Source organism: Pipra filicauda, unplaced genomic scaffold (genome assembly GCF_003945595.2).
Source record: "Pipra filicauda isolate LSUMZ 115617 unplaced genomic scaffold, ASM394559v2 scaffold881_size60538_pilon, whole genome shotgun sequence".
Classification (NCBI taxonomy): domain Eukaryota; kingdom Metazoa; phylum Chordata; class Aves; order Passeriformes; family Pipridae; genus Pipra; species Pipra filicauda.
The window spans coordinates 33,868-52,277 of NW_024105066.1; the positions used below are offsets into that span (position 1 = coordinate 33,868).

General features: G+C 53.5%; 1 protein-coding gene across 2 annotated transcripts in view; it reads right to left on the reverse strand.

The window, feature by feature from the left end:
• Window positions 1-17,754, reverse strand: part of ARHGEF10L (Rho guanine nucleotide exchange factor 10 like) — a 28,541-nt gene extending 10,787 nt beyond the window's left edge. The window contains exons 1-16 of one of the 2 annotated variants that reach the window (XM_039390905.1): window positions 17,378-17,754; window positions 11,394-11,478; window positions 10,171-10,368; window positions 10,034-10,061; window positions 6,220-6,305; window positions 6,038-6,121; window positions 5,636-5,805; window positions 5,112-5,228; window positions 4,213-4,321; window positions 3,805-3,897; window positions 2,936-3,042; window positions 2,233-2,310; window positions 1,979-2,158; window positions 644-760; window positions 462-554; window positions 70-243 (exon numbers count right to left, since the gene is read on the reverse strand). In XM_039390905.1, coding sequence (XP_039246839.1) covers window positions 70-243; window positions 462-554; window positions 644-760; window positions 1,979-2,158; window positions 2,233-2,310; window positions 2,936-3,042; window positions 3,805-3,897; window positions 4,213-4,321; window positions 5,112-5,228; window positions 5,636-5,805; window positions 6,038-6,121; window positions 6,220-6,305; window positions 10,034-10,061; window positions 10,171-10,368; window positions 11,394-11,478; window positions 17,378-17,728 — 2,070 coding nt within the window. In that variant the 5' untranslated portion in view covers window positions 17,729-17,754. The remainder of the gene's footprint in view (window positions 1-69; window positions 244-461; window positions 555-643; window positions 761-1,978; window positions 2,159-2,232; window positions 2,311-2,935; window positions 3,043-3,804; window positions 3,898-4,212; window positions 4,322-5,111; window positions 5,229-5,635; window positions 5,806-6,037; window positions 6,122-6,219; window positions 6,306-10,033; window positions 10,062-10,170; window positions 10,369-11,393; window positions 11,479-17,377) is intronic. The other variant, XM_039390906.1, reaches the window with a different exon arrangement.
• Window positions 17,755-18,410: the final 656 nt, after the last annotated feature.

Consider the following 18,410-nt stretch of genomic DNA (forward strand, 5'->3'; position numbering starts at 1 on the left):
CAAGAGGAAGGTGGAAGCTTCAAACCCCAACCACCAGCTCCAAAACACACCCATGGCTGAAGGACCCACCTTGTTGAGGCTGCTCCTGTCGCTGATGCTCTTGCTGAGCTGTTGGATCTCGGCCACTTGGTCGGCCAAGCGCTTCTGCTCGTTGAGCTTCTCCGCCAACGTCTCCAGCTCAGTGAGGGCCAGCTGGAGGGACAGACGGTCTGCGTGGCCCTTGGGGGTGTTCTTCAGCATGTCCTGGAGAAGAGAAAGGAGGGGAGGACGAAAACCACCCCGGAAAAATCAGCCCTGTTCGAAAGCACCTCCAAAATCAAAGCTTGGAAGACGGTCCTTGGGATGGTCCCCAAAGGTGCAACCAAGCTGCCAACCCTGAAACATGCCCCACACCAAAAAAGGGTGCAAAGACACGTCCCAGGGGTGCAAGCAAGGTGGGTGCAGGTACCTCCCTCCCATACCTGCAGGAGAAGGATGAACTGAGGGAACCTCTGGATGGGCTTCACCATCAGCCCATAGAGCGTGACCCGGTCAGCACTGGCCATCTGCCTCTTCTGTGGGGGGACAAAGGCCAGGAAAAAAGGAGTTTTCACCCCAAATGGTGCCCAGCAGCACCATGGGCCCACCTTTGGGTGGTGCTGACCTTGAGGAAGTCGAGGAAGGCGGGTTTGGTGAGACAGGCCTTCTTGATGAGGGACATGGCTGAGGTGAAGTTGTTGACGTAGTCGCTGTAGACGTCCAGCACCATGGACTTGGAGAACTGGGAGAGCACAGGAGACCCGGGATGGGGTGGGAGTCCCCCAGAAGTGGGGGGTTGGCATGTTTTTGGGGTGATGCTGAGGGTGCTGGTGGGACCCCAGGGCTGGAGCTGCGTCACTTAAATCCTCCCCCCACTCCCTGGTGTGGCTGGGAGGGCCGGGGGGGTTTGGTGGTGGCTGGGGCAGGTTCCACCCTGAGCAGGCCTGGAATCCGGGCAGGGAATGCAAACCCCACCAGCTCCCAGCCAGGGGGGCTGTGCTGAGCTCCTGCTGCTGCCAGGAGGGGTTTTGGGGTTGAGCTGTGTTAAAACCAGCCTGGTTCCCCAAACCCCAAACACATCCTGCTCTTGGCAGCAGGACTGGACAGATAAGCTGCTCTGTGCCCTGGAGATGTGTGACCAGCAGACTGTTCTACTATAAAAACCCAGGCCACTTTCACACAGGAGGTTTTCCAGTATAACCCTTCTTGGGGTGGTTGTGCGGAGATCCCTCCCTCGGGTGGGGACAATCCTCGAGGCTGAGAGAAAGAAATCTCCCCACAAACATTGGTCTAGGTGAGTTACATCAAACCTCTACTTGATAATTACTTCTTTTCGCTTTAATATAATTGCTCCAATAATTGCTTTACTATCATGCTCTATCCTATCCTACATTAGTAGATTTAGCTTTTGTATTGTGCAGTAAATAATTCTGATCGAGATATTTTGTCTGATCGTTTGCAATAATAAATAATTCATTTTACGTAAATATCCTCAGTTTGCCAGAGTGAAAACCTGCAGGACAGAAGTGGTTCAATTCCCCCCTCTCTAACTGCTCACATTTAAACTGGTGACACAATCTGAGGCTAAGATGGGATCCAGCTTCATCCCCTCGGAGAAGGAGCTGAGGAAGCCGGGGGGGCCTTTCTGCACCTTGGGACTCCAGGGCAGGGCTTCTTAAATCACCTGGTCCAAGCCTTCCACTCCCACCCACAACAGTGGGGGGATTTCTCCTGGATTTCACAGAATCACTGAGTTTGGAAAGACCTCTGAGACCATCGAGTCCAACCTGTGACCCAAGCCCGCCTTGTCCCCCAGACCATGGCACCGAGTGCCACGTCCAGGCTCATCCTGAACCCCTGCAGGGACGGGGACTCCACGGTCCCAGCCCCTCCCTGGGCAGCCCCTCCCGAGGCCCCACCAATCCTTCTGGGAAGAGCCTCCTCCTCCACCGCCTCCTACCGAGGCCACGAAGAGGTCCCCGATCTTCTCGGCCGAGTCCCACTCGGCCACGCGGGAGGCGAGGGCGATCTGGAACATGGAGTGGCACTGCAGGATCTCCTTCAGCCGGAAAAACACCACCTGGCACTTCCTGGCACTCAGCACCTTCGGCTCCATCTCCAGCAGCGGGTTCCTGTAATCCTGTGGGAGCGCCGGAGCGTCAGCGCCCCGGGATCCATGGAGACACCCCCGAGGAGCCCGAGCGGGGATCCCACCTGCAGGATCCGCTTCAGGGAGTCCACGTAGCTCCGCTCGCTCTGCACGATGGAGCCCAGGATGTGCCGCCGCACCACCTGTGGGACAGGGAATCGGTCAGGATGCCCCAAACCCCAAATGGGGGGATGGGAGGAGCTCAGCCATGGTCCCAAATGGTGGGACAGGAGGAGCTCAACCATGGTCCCAAACCCCAAATGGTGGGACAGGAGGAGCTCAACCATGGTCCCAAACCCCAAATACTGGGATGGGGGGCTCGGTTGTGGTCCCAAACCTCAAATACTGGGATGGTCCCAAACCCAAATATTGGGATGGGGGGGTCAGCCATGGTCCCAAACCCCAAACACTGGGATGGTCTCAAACCCCAAACACTGGGATGGTCCCAAACCCAAATACTGGGATGGTGGGGTCAGCCGTGGTCCCAAACCCCCAATCCCAAACCCCAAACACTGGGATGGCCCCAAACCCCAAATGCTGGGATGGTCCCAAACCCAAATACCAGGATGGTCCCAAACCCCAAACACTGGGATGAGGGGCTCAGCCATGATCCCCCCACCCCAAAGCCCGGGATGGGGGAGGTGCAGGCCTGAGCAGAAGTGCTGACACAGCATCACTTGGTGCTGCCTCACCCTGTCCCTGGTTCCTCAGTCACGGGACCAGGGAGGGCCAATTCCCCCCAAATCCCCCAAACCCATCCCACCCCACCTGCTGCGGGCTCAGCCCCTCGGGCATGGGGCCCAGCTCCGGCGGCGGGTGCTTCATGTCCGAGACCGTGACCTCCAGGAACCCCGTGTCCTCCTCCTCCGAGTCCCCTGCAGGGAAAAAACACCCCACAAAATGCCAAAAAAACCCTGATTTTAAAGTTTTGGGGGTCTGGAGCTCCATCGGCTCCGTGGCAGGGGGTATGTTTGGGTTTGGAGCCGAATCCCAGCGTCCTCCCTGAGCTCACCCACAGTCACCAGACACCAGGATGAGCCAGGCTGGGAGCAGGGAGAGGACAAGGAGAGTCCCCATTCCCAAAAACCCCCCCTGGCTGGGGGAAAAGCCCCCTTGTCCTCTCTCCAGGGGCAGGCGGAGCAAGGAAAATGGGGAATAAGAAGCCATAGGCAGCAGGCAGAGAAAACCAGGGAAGGGGAAGGCACGGGGATCCCTCACCCGAGGCTGAAGCAGCAGAGGAGGAGGAGGGCGAGCGAGCCAAGGAGGCATCCCGAGGGAAGCACGGCCGCCGCTTCCACATGGCCCCTCCGCCCCGGGCCCATCCCGGCAGATATAAATAGCCGGGAAGGGGGAGGACCGGCCGGGCTGAAGGGGAGGGCGTTGGCAGCCGGGTGATTATTTTCCTTCCCTAATTTTGGCCGGGACAAATCGCCGCCCTCGGCTCGTCAGCTCCACCTTCTCCCCATCCCCACGTGCCAGGGATGCTCCCGGGGGACGGGAATCCCTCCAGCTCCTCCCAGAAGCATCGAAGCCCCACCCCAGCGAGGCAAAGGCACGTTGGGGACACGCAGCCGGGCGGGACACACACGCGGGATCCCCCGGGAAGCTCCGGCGGGAGCCGCCCCTCGGGATCGTACCTCCCCCGTGCTGCTCCAGGGACACCCGCGAGCTCCGGCGGGAAGGCGGCGGCTTTCCCGCCTCCTCCGCCCGCCTCCTCCGCTCCCCATCCCCTACGTGACAGCAGGAAAGTCAGGAAAACCCCCCCAAACTCGGCGTTCCCGGGAAGATCCTGCTCTGTGCCCAAGGACACCCACGGGCGCTCCCGAAGGGATACGGAGCCAGGAGGAGCCGAAGGGACTGAGCTTGCACAGGGATGCAAAGAGTGGAAAACAGTCAAAGAAAAGATTAAAATGCAAAAAAATAAATGGGAAATAAAGGAAATGCTGAAAGGGATGGGGGTTCCTAGTGATTATTTTTAAAAATACCCTCAAAAAAGGCTTTTTTGGCACTGGAAAGGGAAGGGGGGGGTTGCTTTTCCCGCTCACCTGGGGTTTCTTTCCGGTGCAGGAACGTCACCTTCCTCATCACCGCGATCTTGGTCTTCTCCAAACCGTCCTTGGTGCCGCTTTTGGCCGCTTTCATCAGCTGGGTCATCTGGGGAGGGGGAGGAGAGGGATCGGGAGGCTCAGGCAGCACCGGGATCCCATCTCGGATCCGGACGGAGCCGTGTCCTTCCCTTGGGCATCATCCCCCACTCCGGATCCGGATGCACTGTCCCCTCGGGCATCATCCCCATTTTCCCATGCAGCAGGAAGAAGAGGCACATATCCAAGGCCCATGGATGCTCCGTCCTGTGCCCCATCCATAGGGATGTGGCCACGTGCAAGCAGGCGCCGGCAAAGCGGGATCATGCAGCCAAGCGAAGCAGAGGGAGGGAAGGGAGGCAGGAGCACATCCATCCCCTCCTTGTGCAGGGATTTCATGTGGGGGACAGCAAAGGGAGGGAAGTGTCGGCCTTTCACACCTCAAATCACAGCGTTTCAGCCCAAACTTCCAGCCAGGAAATACCTGGATGGTCTGGGGCTGGGAAAGGCTTTGCACTAAGGTTCTCCCAAAAATCTCCTTCCCCACCCGATTTCCACCACAGATCAGGGGAAAAAAAAACCTTGTCAGATCCATCTATCCCGTGGGAAACCCGGCGCCGTCCGAACGCCCCTTAAAAACAAGGAAACACCCCAAAATCCAACGGTTGGGGAAGCTGGAGGACGGGGAGCTGCAAGACAGATGGACATGAGAGGCAGCTTTGAGGTGCTTCACTGAATTTGTTCCTCTTTTTGGGGGGATGAAATGGGATGAATTCAGCCTGGATAAATTCCATGAGGTTTTTTGACTCCCCCTGGGAAATTTGGGGGAGAAGGGAGGAGGGATGGAGGAGGGACAGTACCTTCCAATCGTACTTCTGCTTCAGCTCCTGCATGTCCTTCCCCCCAACTCTTAAAGCCAGGATGTCCCTCTTAGTCCTGGCGTATCTCTCCTTTAGTCTATTCAGGTCTGGAGAAAGCTGAGCTCAAGCAAACCAGGCGGGAGGAGGAGGAGGAGGAGGCAGAGAAGAGATCCAGGTGAGCAGCAAAAACCAAACAAAGAGCAGAAATCCCCCAAGAGCAGCACGGCCCAGGCAGCACCATCCCAAAAGCCTGGCTAGGCTGGAGTGGGGCAGGGAGCGAGCGCAGGGCAAAGCAGCAGCCAGGCTCCAGCAGGGCCCAAATGCAGAAGGAAAAGGGGAAAAACTGAAAAAGGGAAGGAAGGAGAACAGAAAGAAATGAACCCCCCGGAGTTGGGGGCCGAGCCACAGCATCCTTCACGTCACCAGCCACGGGAGCAGCTGGGCTTGGTGCTCCACTGCCTTTGGACAAGCAAACCCAGGGAAAAACAAGAATAATGGTCCTAAAGGTGTGATCCAAGGGTTACCTTGGGCTGGAAGGACGCTCGGTGCTTGGTGGGCTCAGCTTTGGTTTCCTCCCCCGAGTCCTCGCTGTAACTCTCGAACTCGCTGGAGCTCCAGCCCAAATCCTCGCTGATCCGGGAGCCCTCTCCCCGCTGCACCTCCTCGTAGATCAGGCTCCGCTCCCTCCCTGCTCCTGCCAAGGAAAATCCGGCTCCTTTTCCTTACAGGAAGGCAAATTCCCTTCCTCAGGGACCCACAGGAGACACACCAAACCCTCGCATCTCCCTCCCAATCCCACTGGTTTTCCCACAGTCATCCCGCTCCACATCCTCTTTGAGGATGGCTTTCTCCTTCCCTGAGTTTATCCAGAGCTGGAAAACGGGCTCCTAGTCCTTGGGAAAGGGAGGGGGAAGGTCTATCCCTACCATCCTGCTCGGCATCCAGGCTTTCGCAGGGAACGTCGTCGTAGATCACGTCGTCCTCCACCTCCGGGAAGGAAAACCGCTCACCTTTGGGGGACAAACCCCCCCGGGACCTGCTCAGCACCCAGGCTGGAGAAACCCTTCCCAAGCCTCGGCAGGGGGTTTGTCCCAGCGTTTGGACCTACCTCGGCAGATGCTCTCCCGCTTCCAGGTCTGGGTGCGGATGGGGGGGTCTCCCCCGGCCTCCCCATTGCTCATCCTCACCGGGGCCCTGTGGGGAAGGGGGTCAGGGAGCATCCCAGGCTGCAAATCCCTTGGGATTGGGTACAAATCCATCCCTTGGGATTGGGTGTAAATCCCTTGGGATTGGGTGCAGCCAAGCCCCTCCCCACCCCTGTTCCCATTCCAGGGGTTCACAGGCCCAAAATAAAGCTTGTCCCCCCTCCCCCCATCTCCTTCTTCATGGATTTGGGGGTCCCAGGTCTCAGGGTCACACCAGAGGGTCCCGATGACCACTCAGAGAAAATGCAAAACACCCAAAACTGGCTTTTTTAGCCTCAGTCCATGTGCTGCTGCAGGGCAGGGGATGTGCCAGCACTGGGGAGCACAGGGAGAGGGTCCCCCCCATTCCTGGTAGGGTCCTGTCCCTTTCCCCACACCCTGTTCCTGCTCTGCCGGGGGGACAAGCCCTCCCTGCAGCCAAATTTCCAGCTTTTCCCCCCAAATCCACAGCCGAGGAGGAAACCAGCCCCTTCAAACACCATCCCAAGGGGTTTCTCCCCCATCTCCTCCAGTTGGGGGCTGGAGGAAGCCCCCACCACCCAAAAGCCTCACAGGTCCCCAGGGCTGGGGGGCTGGACCCCAAAATCCCGGGGATCCCTCCCCTTGCAATGGGGAGAAGTTGGGGAAACTGAGGCTCAGCACCAGGCCGGGCCAGCAAACAGGGGGGACAGACCCTAAAGATCCTTCAGGGAACTCAAACCCACCCCCCAAGGGCTGCAGGTGCACGTCAAAACCCCGGGGCTCCCCTGCCTGCAGCCCCTCTGGCAGGGAAGGGGAGAGGTCAGGGCAGTTGAGGCTCAGCCCCAGGCCCAGTGCTGTGGTCTCACACTTCCTGGTGAATTTTCCACCCCAACAGCCTCTGCTGGGACAAAACATCCCTTGCTGGGACAAGACAAACATCAGGCTTCCCTGTTTTTCTAGCTCGGGCCTGAATGACTGTCCTGGGGAAAAACAGCTCATGGTTCTCTCTGCAAAGGTGGGGCTCCCCGGGCGAGGATCTGAACTGGGCACAGAACGGCTCATGTGGCCAAAACAGGGCACCAGGCCGGGGGGGAAAGGGGGATATCTCTGGAAAAGAACAGGAGTGAGGGGAGTTAAACCTGCCTGACCCTGCCAGCTGGGCACGGGTCAGGAGAGCTTGGGGACAGTTCTGGGAGAGGGAGAGCCCTGGGACAGCTCGGGGACAGGGGACAGCTCAGGGACAGGGGACAGCTCAGGGACAGGGAGAGCTCTAGGACATGGGAATTCTGGGACAGGGGAGCTCTGGGACAGGGAGAGCTCTGGAACATAGGAGAGCTCTGGGACATAGGAGAGCTCTGGGACAGGGCACAGCTCGGGGACACAGCCTGCCTGTGCCCCACCTCTGCCCACCCCCCCCTTCCCCGCTGGCTCTTTGCCCCCTGCCTGCTCCTGCTGCTCCTGCTGCCCACGGGCCCCCCTTCCCCAGCCCAGGGGCCCAGAGCCGAGCCAGGATTGCATCCACAGCTGGAGCGGAGGGGAATTCCCTTTGGAAAGAGTGGGAGACCTGTTTGCCCCCAGAGCAGGGGGCAGCTCCCTCTGCGCCCTGTGGGAGCCCTGTTTGCCAGGAGGGAGCTCCCTTTGTGCCATGTTTGGAGCCCTGTTTGCCAGGAGGGAGCTCCCTCGGTGCCCCGTGGGAGATGCCCTGGAATTTGTAAGATTTGTGTTAAATCCGGGTTTTTAGTGTGCCCATCAAGTTCCCTCCTGCCTCAGAACAGCAGCTGGCAGCCACCAAACCCCGTTCTCACACTTCATATCAAACTTTCTAAACTCTGCAGGTTTTGTTTAACGTTCTTCTCAAGGGAAGGGACTCGAGCAAGCACATCTTGTTTGGGACAGGTGCCCCTGGACCAGAAAAATCAGATATCCCTGCAGCCAAAGCAAGCTGGCAGGCCCATGAACCTCGGCAGAGCTCCACAGACAAGGCTGTGAGGAGGAGGGAGATGAGGAAGAAGGGGGGTCTTGAGACCTCCGATTCAACTCCCGGGAGGCCGTGCCAGGAGGGAGGATCCGGGGGTGGACAGTTCTCAGATTGGGTGGATTAGAACTAGAAAATGGGAAAATCCGGGTAAAACCTCGGGACACTCGTGTGCACCTCGAGGCCTTCACTAAAGAGCTGCTCTCTGGCTGATCTACACCGATGCTGTTTGGAGAATTTCCTGCCATTTTCGGCATCCCGGGGAGCCCTGTTTGCCAGGGAAATCCCTTTGTGCCGCCGCAGCCCCCGGGAACAGCCCCCTGCTGTCCGCGGCTGTAACTGCGCCGAGGCAGAAACTCAGAAATTCAGAAAACACGGAATTGTGGAGGGGAAAGCTTCAGTTACAGTGTTGTAGCTCGGTCTGTTTTGTTATGTGTGTGTATATATATATATACATATATATATACACACATCTCTATATACATATATATACATCATCATCATCATCATGGCTAGGCTTCGCGAACGAAGATTTGGGAAGGCTCTATCCACATTTGCTGCAGGCACGCTGGTGGCTTATGAGGCCAATACGTGACAGACAAATCCGATTGCAAAAGGCACAGCAGAAAGACTCCTTAGATGGTGTATTCTGCAATACACGGTTCTTTCTGCGTTGCCTTTTTTCCTCGAGGGTGATCCTGCGTGTGTTCTCAAAGGAGACAGCTGCGTTATAGATGGTGTGTCTCCAGGCCTCCCGATTTGAGGCCAGAGTAGACCAGTCTCACTCCATGAGGATCAGCATGGCCAAGTCAGATATGGCAATGCACTTTCTGAGCCCTTTTTAATTAAGAATGGTGTGAAACAAGGCTGCGTTCTCGCTCCTACCCTATTCACAGTCTTCTTTAGCATGATGCTCCAAAGGGCCACAGCAGACCTCGATGATCAGGACGGGATCTACATTCGACACTGTACTGATGGAAGTCTATTCAATCTAAGGCGACTGAAGGCCCACACTAAGACCCTAAACCATCTTGTCCGGGAGCTGCTTTATGCTGATGACGCCGCCCTTGTTGCCCACACAGAAGCAGCTCTGCAGTGTTTAACATCCTGCTTTGCAAACGCTGCTGAGCTCTTTGGGCTGGAGGTCAGCTTAAAGAAGACAGAGGTCCTCCATCAGCCTGCACCTCACATATATATACACACACACATATATATACACACATATATGTGTATGTACATTAGTAAAACGCTATTACTTTCTTTTCCACACCTTTTCACCTGAAGCCTCCTAATTTTGAAGTTATAATAACTCAGAAGGAGGAGTTTGGTTTTTTCTATCCTGCCCTCCCTCAGCAAACGTTTTGTTTTGTTACATGGAGACACTGGGACATCAAACAGCGGGGACAGACCCCAGAAATCCTTCTGGGTACTCAAAACCACATCAACCCCCCCCCAAGCTCCCCCCAAAACCCCACCAAAGCCCTCACAGATCCCCAGGGCTGGGGGCTGCACCCCAAATTCCCAGGGATACCTGCCCTTGCAATGGGGAGAAGTCAGGGAAACTGAGGCACAGCACCAAGCTGAGACATCAGACAGAGGGGACAGACCCCAAAGATCCTTCAGGGGACTCAAAACTGCACCAAAACCCTCCCAAATCCCCCCAATCCCCCACCAAATCCCCCTGATCCCCCACCAAATCCCCCCAGTCCCCCACCAAATCCCCCCAGTCCCCCACCAAATCCCCCCAGTCCCCTGCCAAACCCCACCAAAACCCCACTTACCCTTCTGGGGTCTCCGGCACCAGTCCCTCTGTGGAGAGGAAAAGCAAAGAGAGGCTGTGTTGGCACCCACAGGGGACATCAGGGACAACGTGGGGACATCAGGGACACGGTGGGAATGTCAGGAATTGCGCTCTCACCCCCCTCGGAGCTGGTCCCACGCCGCCGGCGCGGGGGGGCCCGGAGAACAACGGCCCCGCCGGGATGGGCCGCGGGATCCTCCTCCTCCTCCTCCTCCTCCTCTTCCTCCTCCTCACTGTCCTCGAAGGCAAAGGCTTCACCCACGTCCTCCCCCCCTGCGGGCACCGCGCCCGCCGGCTCCGGGGGCACCGCGGCTCCTGCAGCGGGGACACGGCACCGGGATGGAGGGAAAGGGGGGAAAGGGGAGATGGAGGGAAAGAGGGGGATGGAGGGAAAAGGAGAAGGGGGAGATAGAGGAGAAGGACAAGGAGGGATGGAATGGGGGGAGGGATGGGTGGAGAAGGGGGGGAAAGGATGGAGGGGGAGACAATGTCACTCCGGGTCCCCCAGAAAGGAGGGGATGGAGAAGGGGGGGAAGGAGGAGCAGGGGGGATGGAGGAGAGGGGAGATGGAGGAGAGGGGAGATGGATGCAGAAGGAGGGGATGGATGCAGAAGGGGGGCACACGGTGTCACTCAGGGTCACGCTCAGGAAGGAGAAGATGGAGAGGGAGGTGATGGAAAAGAGGGGAGATGGAGGAGAAGGGGGACATGGATGGATGGATGGATGGAGGGATGGATGGATGGATGGAGAAGGCGGGGAAAGGATGGAGGAGACAATGTCACTCTGGGTCCCCCAGCAAGGAGGGGATGGAGAAGGGGAGCAGATGGAGGAGAGGGGGGATGGATGGAGAAGTGAGGGAAGGATGGAGAATGGGGGGATCCAGTGTCACTCAGGGTCCCCCAGGAACAGGGAGATGAAGAGGGAGGTGATGGAAAAGGTGGGATTCACTCAGGATACGCCAGCAAGGGGTGGAGGGAGGAGGGAAGATGGGGATGGAGAAGGGGGGGTGGAGAAGGGAGTCATCACCCCCCCAGAACTGCAAGATCCAACAGCCCTGAGTGTTTTCACCATTCCAAGAGGCTCCAGTTGGGATATGCAGGACAAACCCCCCTTTCTGCCCAAGCATAGGGGTCCTCCTCCCAAAAAAAACAGGAATGGAAAAGGGATGGAGGAGGGATGGAAGAAAGAGCATCACCCCACAGAACTGCAAGATCCAACAGCCCTGAGCGTTCTCAGAATTCCAAGAGGCTCCAGCTGGGATATGCAGGACACCCCCCCCTTTCTTCCCCAGGATAGGGGTCCCCTTCCCAAAGGTCCCAGCTCCAGAGGGGTGACAGTACCTACTGCAGGCTGGGGGGGCAGCTCAGACGAGGCCATGGCGAGGGGGCTCCGGATGCTCCGCCCAGGCCCTTCCCCAACTTTCTCCTGCGGGAGAGAAGGAAAAATGGGTTGAAAAGGAAGCTCAGCCCCCCAGATCCATCCCTGGGAGCCTCCAGGTGTGAGGGATCCAGCTCCAGCTGCTGCAAAACCTCACAAGGAAGCAGGAGCTGCTCCCAGGGCTTGGTTGGCGTGGAACATTTATCCCATGGATAGCAAATCCTGCAGGATTGAAGGTCTCGGGGGCGGGAAGCGCCAAGGAGCCTCCCTGGGATCGATGGCTCATCCGCTCCCGAAACCAGAGACGCCCTGGAAGGTCACCAGGAGGAGGAGGAAGGTCAGAGCAGGGACCCCCATTCCCAAGGGATGATGGAGTGGAACAAAACATCACCTGAGAGGTTGGAAAGGGGAAAATGGGGCCAAATCCGGGGAATTTGGTCCTGCTGGAAGCAGGATGTCCAACGGATGCTGCCTCCCTGCTCCAAAGAGTCATGACCCCCCCAAGAGATGGTTTCTCCCCCATTTTCCCTGGGAAATGCTGGATAAGGGGAGGCCCAAAGCCAGGGGCGATCCCAAAACAAAGGAGCTGTTGATTTAATCTATTTATTTAAGATGATTTAAGATCTGTTTATTTAGGATTTGTTTATTCCCCCCAGACCAAAATCCCTTGGAGCTGCAGCACAGGGTGGGAGGAACTGCCCCAGGTGGGACAAACAGCTCCAGGGCCACAGAGAGACAGGAAAACGTATCAAATAATCCTAAAATTTCATGATAATGATGATAATGATAATAGTGATAATAATATAAATGCAGAGCTGGAATTGCTCCAGGTTTGGGTTTTCATGGAGCTCCAGGGCCACAGAGAGATATAAAAATATATAAAATAATACCAAATTATCTTTATAATAGTGGTAATTATAGTAATGATGATAATAATTATAGAAATGGTAATAAATATGAATGCAGAGCTGCAATTGCTCCAGGTTTGGGTTTTCACGGAGCTCCAGGGCCACTGAGAGAGATCAAAATATAGAAATAATGACAATTATTGGAAGAATTATAATAGAAACACATATCTGTGTGTCTGGAGCTGACCAGGAGGGTGCTGAGGTCTGGGATCACCTCCCAGATTCCCATTTCCTGCTGGAAAATGCACTCTAAACCCCTGGCAGGTGCCCGAGCTGAGGGTGTGACCCCCCAGATTCCCAGTGCTCAGCAATCCCAACCCCATCCTGATCCAAACCCCACCAAAAGACGGAGCCAAATCCCAACTGACCCTTTTCCAGCCATAAAAAATAGGAATAAATCCCTTTTTCCCCTCCCTGACCCACCACAAGAACTTTTTCAGCCACTTTTCCAACAAGCCCCTTGTCTCTGTAAACACGTTAACTGGAATTTATTTGGGAGAGGGACCCAGGGATGGTTTGTTTTCCTCCTGGAATTGTTTTCCTGGTGCTCAGAACAGCTCCCACATCACCCAACTGCTTCCCACCAGCCTGGGAGCAGGATATTGCCAGCTTTCCCCCTTTTCCAAGCTCCAGGTTTTATCCCTCTGGACATGGCACCACCCGAGCCATGGATCCAGAGGGAAGCAGGAGCTGCCACGGAGCTGAGGAGCACAGGGAAAAAAACATCCCTTATTTCTGCAGGAAAAATAAGCAAAGCAAGTTTGGAATCCTTAATCCTTGGGAAAAATAACCCCGGGAAAGAGCTGCTGCCGGATTCATCCCGACCCCAGTTTCCTTACTGGTTTGATCTGTCCTTCCAGCAATCCGTCGGCTTCCCCGTGGGATGAGGGCAGTGGGGGCGGATCTGCTGCGGCTCCATCCCAAATTTATCCGGCCGGGCGGGAAAAGGTCACTTCCCATTTTGCCAGTTGACATAAGCTCCCATCCCAAAGCCCGATTTATCCCAAGGCTGGTTGGTTCTTTTTCCAGCTCCCAGGACTCCAAAACAACCCTTGGATTGGGTTTGAAAGGTCATTTTGCATCATTTTCCATGAAAAAGGAACATCCCGGGAGCAAAATGCATCCCAGGGGATGAGGGGAAAGCAAGTGGGGATGAGCTGCCCTGCCAGGGAGATCCCTCAGAATAAACCGGGAGCGGAAAAATGGGAAGCAGGACAATCCAAGGAGGGCCTGGGGATGTGAGAGGATCCCAGAAGGACGCCGGGATGCAACATCATCCTTGGAAGTCTAGATTTCAAGGGGCTGCTGGGGCCTCTCCGTGGGAAGGAGCATCCTGGGGGCGGCAGCTCCGGCTCCTTCCCACCCGGAGCGGGGAGGGAAAATAAATCAAGACAGGCCTAAATAAACAGAGCTGGGCCTAAATAAGTCGAGCTGGGCCTAAATAAATCGAGCCGGGCCTGAATAAATTGAGCCGGGCCTGAATAAATTGAGCCGGGCCTAAATAAATCGAGCCGGGCCTAAATAAATCAAGCCGGGCCTAAATAAATCAAGCCGGGCCTAAATAAATCGAGCCGGGCCTAAATAAATCGAGCCGGGCCTAAATAAATTGAGCTGGGCCTAAATAAATCGAGCCGGGCCTAAATAAAGGCAGAAGAGCAGGACCATGTGCTGGGCCCCATCCTGATCCCGGGACTCAGGGGGATATTTTTAGCCGGGGCCATGGAGCGACAGGGCCCAGCTGGTGGGAACAGGGCCCAGCTTCGGGAAGGATCCCAGATCCAGGATCTCCCTTCCCAGGGCTCTCCCATCCCCCCCCGGAGGGCTTTGGGAAGCCAGGGAGGAACACTGGACGATATTCCACCAGGATTTGCCCTGGGAATCTGCCCCTCTGCCCATCCCACCGCGCTCATCCCGCGGGATAAATAACCTGGAGTTATTTATAAGGGATGGGGGTGGGGAGGAATCCAAATTAGCTCTTCTCTCCCAAGGTTCTCCCCCTTTTCCACATTAATTCCTGCAGGTCACATCCCACATTAATTCCCACATCCCAGGGGGATTTTCCACCATGACCTTGATAAAAATTGATATAAAAATTGACTAAAATTTGATAAAAATTGAATTAATTCAGGTTTTTTCCACTCCCTGGGATGGGAGGAGTCCCCAGAGGAGGAAAACAGGGGTGTTTTCACCCCTAACTCCCAATCTTTTAAAATAATAAGTAAAATATTATTAAAAAAAAAAGTTAAAAATGGAAAAGAGGAAATTAAATTTAGAAAGTTAAAAAATAAAGAACAAAATGAGAAAAATTAAATGGAGAAATAAATGGGAAAGTAAAAATTAAATTGGAAAATAAAGATTAAACCGGAAAACAAAGTCTAAATGGGAAAACAAAGTCTAAATGGGAAAACAAAGTCTAAATGGGAAAACAAAGTCTAAATGGGAAAACAAAGTCTAAATGGGAAAACAAAGTCTAAATGGGAAAACAAAGTCTAAATGGGAAAACAAAGTCTAAATGGGAAAACAAAGTCTAAATGGGAAAACAAAGTCTAAATGGGAAAACAAAGTCTAAATGGGAAAACAAAGTCTAAATGGGAAAACAAAGTCTAAATGGGAAAACAAAGTCTAAATGGGAAAACAAAGTCTAAATGGGAAAACAAAGTCTAAATGGGAAAACAAAGTCTAAATGGGAAAACAAAGTCTAAATGGGAAAACAAAGTCTAAATGGGAAAACAAAGTTTAAATGGGAAACAGAATTTACATTTAAAAATAAGATATAGGTTGGGGGAAAAATTTACATTGAAAAATAAAATTTGCATTGAAAACTAATTTTAAAATCAAAATCACTCAAACATTAAAATAACCTCAAGTAATTTAAACAATAAAAAAAAATCATTTATGACGAAATAACTCAAAGACAAAAACAACTCTGAAATGAAAAATCATTTTCAAATTAAAAACCAGTTAAAAATGAACAAAAGTAACTTTAAAAAGCAGCAAATATTTACAGCAAAGGAAGCTTTTTCATCCCCAATGAGATTTCGGGGCCAAAGGTTTTATTTCCCAGTTTTCCAAGGAATAAACTGGGCAGGTTTGAGGGTGTCAGTGAGAGCTCCAGTGGGGAAAAATTACCCAGGGTCCTCAAAAATCCCCTGGATCAGGAGTTGGGATGTGGTTGGGATTGAGGAAGGTGGGAACAAGGGGCAGCCCCAGGAGCAGTGGGAATGAAACAACAGCAAAACCATGGGGGGGGGGGGGGCTAAAAAAAAAGGCACAAAATATGGAATTTCTTCCTCAAAATCCAAAAAAAAAAAAAAAAAAAAAAAAAAGAAAAAGGTTTTTCCCAGAAAAAGCTGCCAAAGGAAGAGTTTGTCCCCGAAAAAATTCCATCAAAATTCAAAATCCAGGGCAGTTTTGGGAGTAGATTTTCAATAAACTCCTGGAAAGGTGTCAACTTATAGAAAAAGCTTTTTTCCCTGTTTTCCCTTGAAGTGGCTTTTCCAGGCAAATATCCCACAAATATTCCAGCTCACAATCCCATGACCTGGAAAAGTGCCATTGTTTTCCTTTGCTTTGCATTTTCAAAGCCACCGATGAGCTGGAAAAAATCCATCCCTGGTCCAGCTCATGCCATGAGAAACAGGGATAAAAGGAAAACTAGGGAAAAGTCAGGAACAATCACATTTATAGCCCTTAAATAGGAAAAATTAAAGTCCTTTCTACAAAGATTTCTCGCAGAGAGACCTCAAAAATCCAGGAAAAAAGCCATTTATTGCCGAAAGACTCCCTAATTCCATGTTTATCCCAATCCCCACTTTACAAAGTTCATCCCCTGCAAAACTACCCCGGGAAGGAATTTGAAAGGAGAAGAATTTGAATCAGAAATACCAATAAAAAAGCCAAAAAAAAAGATATAATGGATGTTTTTTCCCCCATTATTGTTTCCAGCTCAAAATTCCCAATAATTTGGAGTTTGCTTTATTGCAAAGCTCCACATTAAAACCTCTCCCACCCTTTGGAAGTGTTTTTTCCTCCTGCCAGTGCTCTGGGGTCACTTTATTTCACCCCCAAATCACTTTACATTGCCCCAAACCCAGCTTATTTTGCCCCCAAATCACCTTATTTTGCATAAAATCACTTTATTTTGTACAAAATCACCTTATTTTGCCCCAAACCCACCTTATTTTGCATAAAATCGCCTTATTTTGCAAAAAAAAAATCACCTTATTTTGCCCAAACCCCACATTATTTTGCCAAAAAATCACCTTTTTCTGCCGAAAACCCACCTGACTTTGCCCAAAAATCAGCATCAGGTGATGGCACCAATGGATTTGAGCTCATCCTTCCCCAATATCCCTAATTTTTCTCCTTGTTTTCCAAACACCTATTCAAGCACTTGATAAAATATTGGGATTTTTACCCTAAAAAGACATTTCCTGTATATTTTTCCGGGTATTTAGGGGAAAAACCTGCTCTTTGCAACTGTTTTGTTCCCCTAAGACACAATTAATTAATTAAAAAATAAATCAAAGCAGTGCAAAAGGTGGGAAAAAATATTCCAGCCCCTTCCCAACTTGCACCTCAACGCAACCAATATCCCAAAAAATCGCCATAATAGGGATAAATGCCATTATTTCCTGCCAAAATTATCCCAGAGGACGCTCCCACTTCTCTAAAACTCAGTTTTCCCACAGGTGCTGCAATTCCCAGCTGGGAAAACACGGGAGGGATTCACGAGCTGGGAAAAAAACGGGACGAGAAAAGGGCAGGAACGGGGGTGGGATGAGGTGGGTGGGTATTCCTGGGGATTTCCCTCCCCCATTCCTTGTTTTCCCTTATCTGTACAGAATGAACCCAAACTCCCGGGAATTTTCGGAGGATAATAAGGGCGGGGATGGCCGGAGGCTGCGGGAAGCGAAGGGTGTCCTCCCGCCGCGGGATTCTGGGATAACCTAGGGATTTCTACACGGATATCCAGAGATTCCTGGCTGGATCCACGGAGCTGGGGGGGCGAGCAGAAGGGAAAACGGGAATTTGCTGACCTGGGAAGGCCGCGGCTCCTCCGCCTTTGTATCCACATCCGAGCAGGGAGGGAATTCCCGGGAGAACCCCCCTGGCCGGCGAGGGTCGCTCCCGAGGCGCCCCTGGGTGGGATGCCCGGGGCGGGGGCTCCCCCCGGGCCCCGCCGGACCCCCGCGATTCCCAAATCCCGGCGTCGGAGCCCGGCTGGAGCTCGGCCCGGCGCTCCAGCGGCTGGAGCGAGGGATGCCGGGATTTTGGGCAGCATCTCCCCCTCCTTCTCCTCCTCCTCCTCCTCCTGCTGCTGCTCTTCTTCCCGGGCAGCGCTTCCCAAATCCCGCTAAACCGGGATTGATCGCCTCCGCCTGGAGCATCCCGTTAACCCCCTCGCTTCCAGTGAGGGAAAAACAAGGAGCGGGAGAGGCCAAAACGCCCAGGGATAGCCCAAAATGCCCAAAGTTTCCGGGCAAAGCCGATTTTTCCCGGGATATTTGACCTCCAAACCACCCGCTGCCGGCCGAAAACGCAGCTCCACATTCCCATTCCAAGTTATTTCCCCACCACCTTAACATCCCAAAAACTCTACCCAAAATGCAATATACACTCCCCCCCAAAAAAAGGGAATTTCAGGCAGCAGGAAGAGCCCACCCACGGATTTAATTAAATCCAACATCCTTGATACAAAATACTCCCATTTTACCTATTTCACATCCGTGTTTTCCAGGCTGGGAAGGAATTTTCTGCCGGCACAGGGCCCGGCCCTGCTGGAAAACGCCCCTTGCAAACAAACTCCGGAGCTGTCGGGATTTTTCCAGCTCCAAACCAGCCCAACAAGCCTGGCAAAAAGCAATAAATATATAAATATATCCCGGTGCCCTCCAGGTGACTCCAGGGAAAAAGCAACGCTCCTTTCCCTGGGATAATGGGCTGAGCCAAGAAAACCTCCTTAAGCAAGAACAGGACTCAAGGATGGTGGTGGGGAGGATTTTATCCCTCTTATCCCAACATTTGTAAGGGGGAGACACTTCCCAACCTATTTTTGGGAAGCAGCAAAAG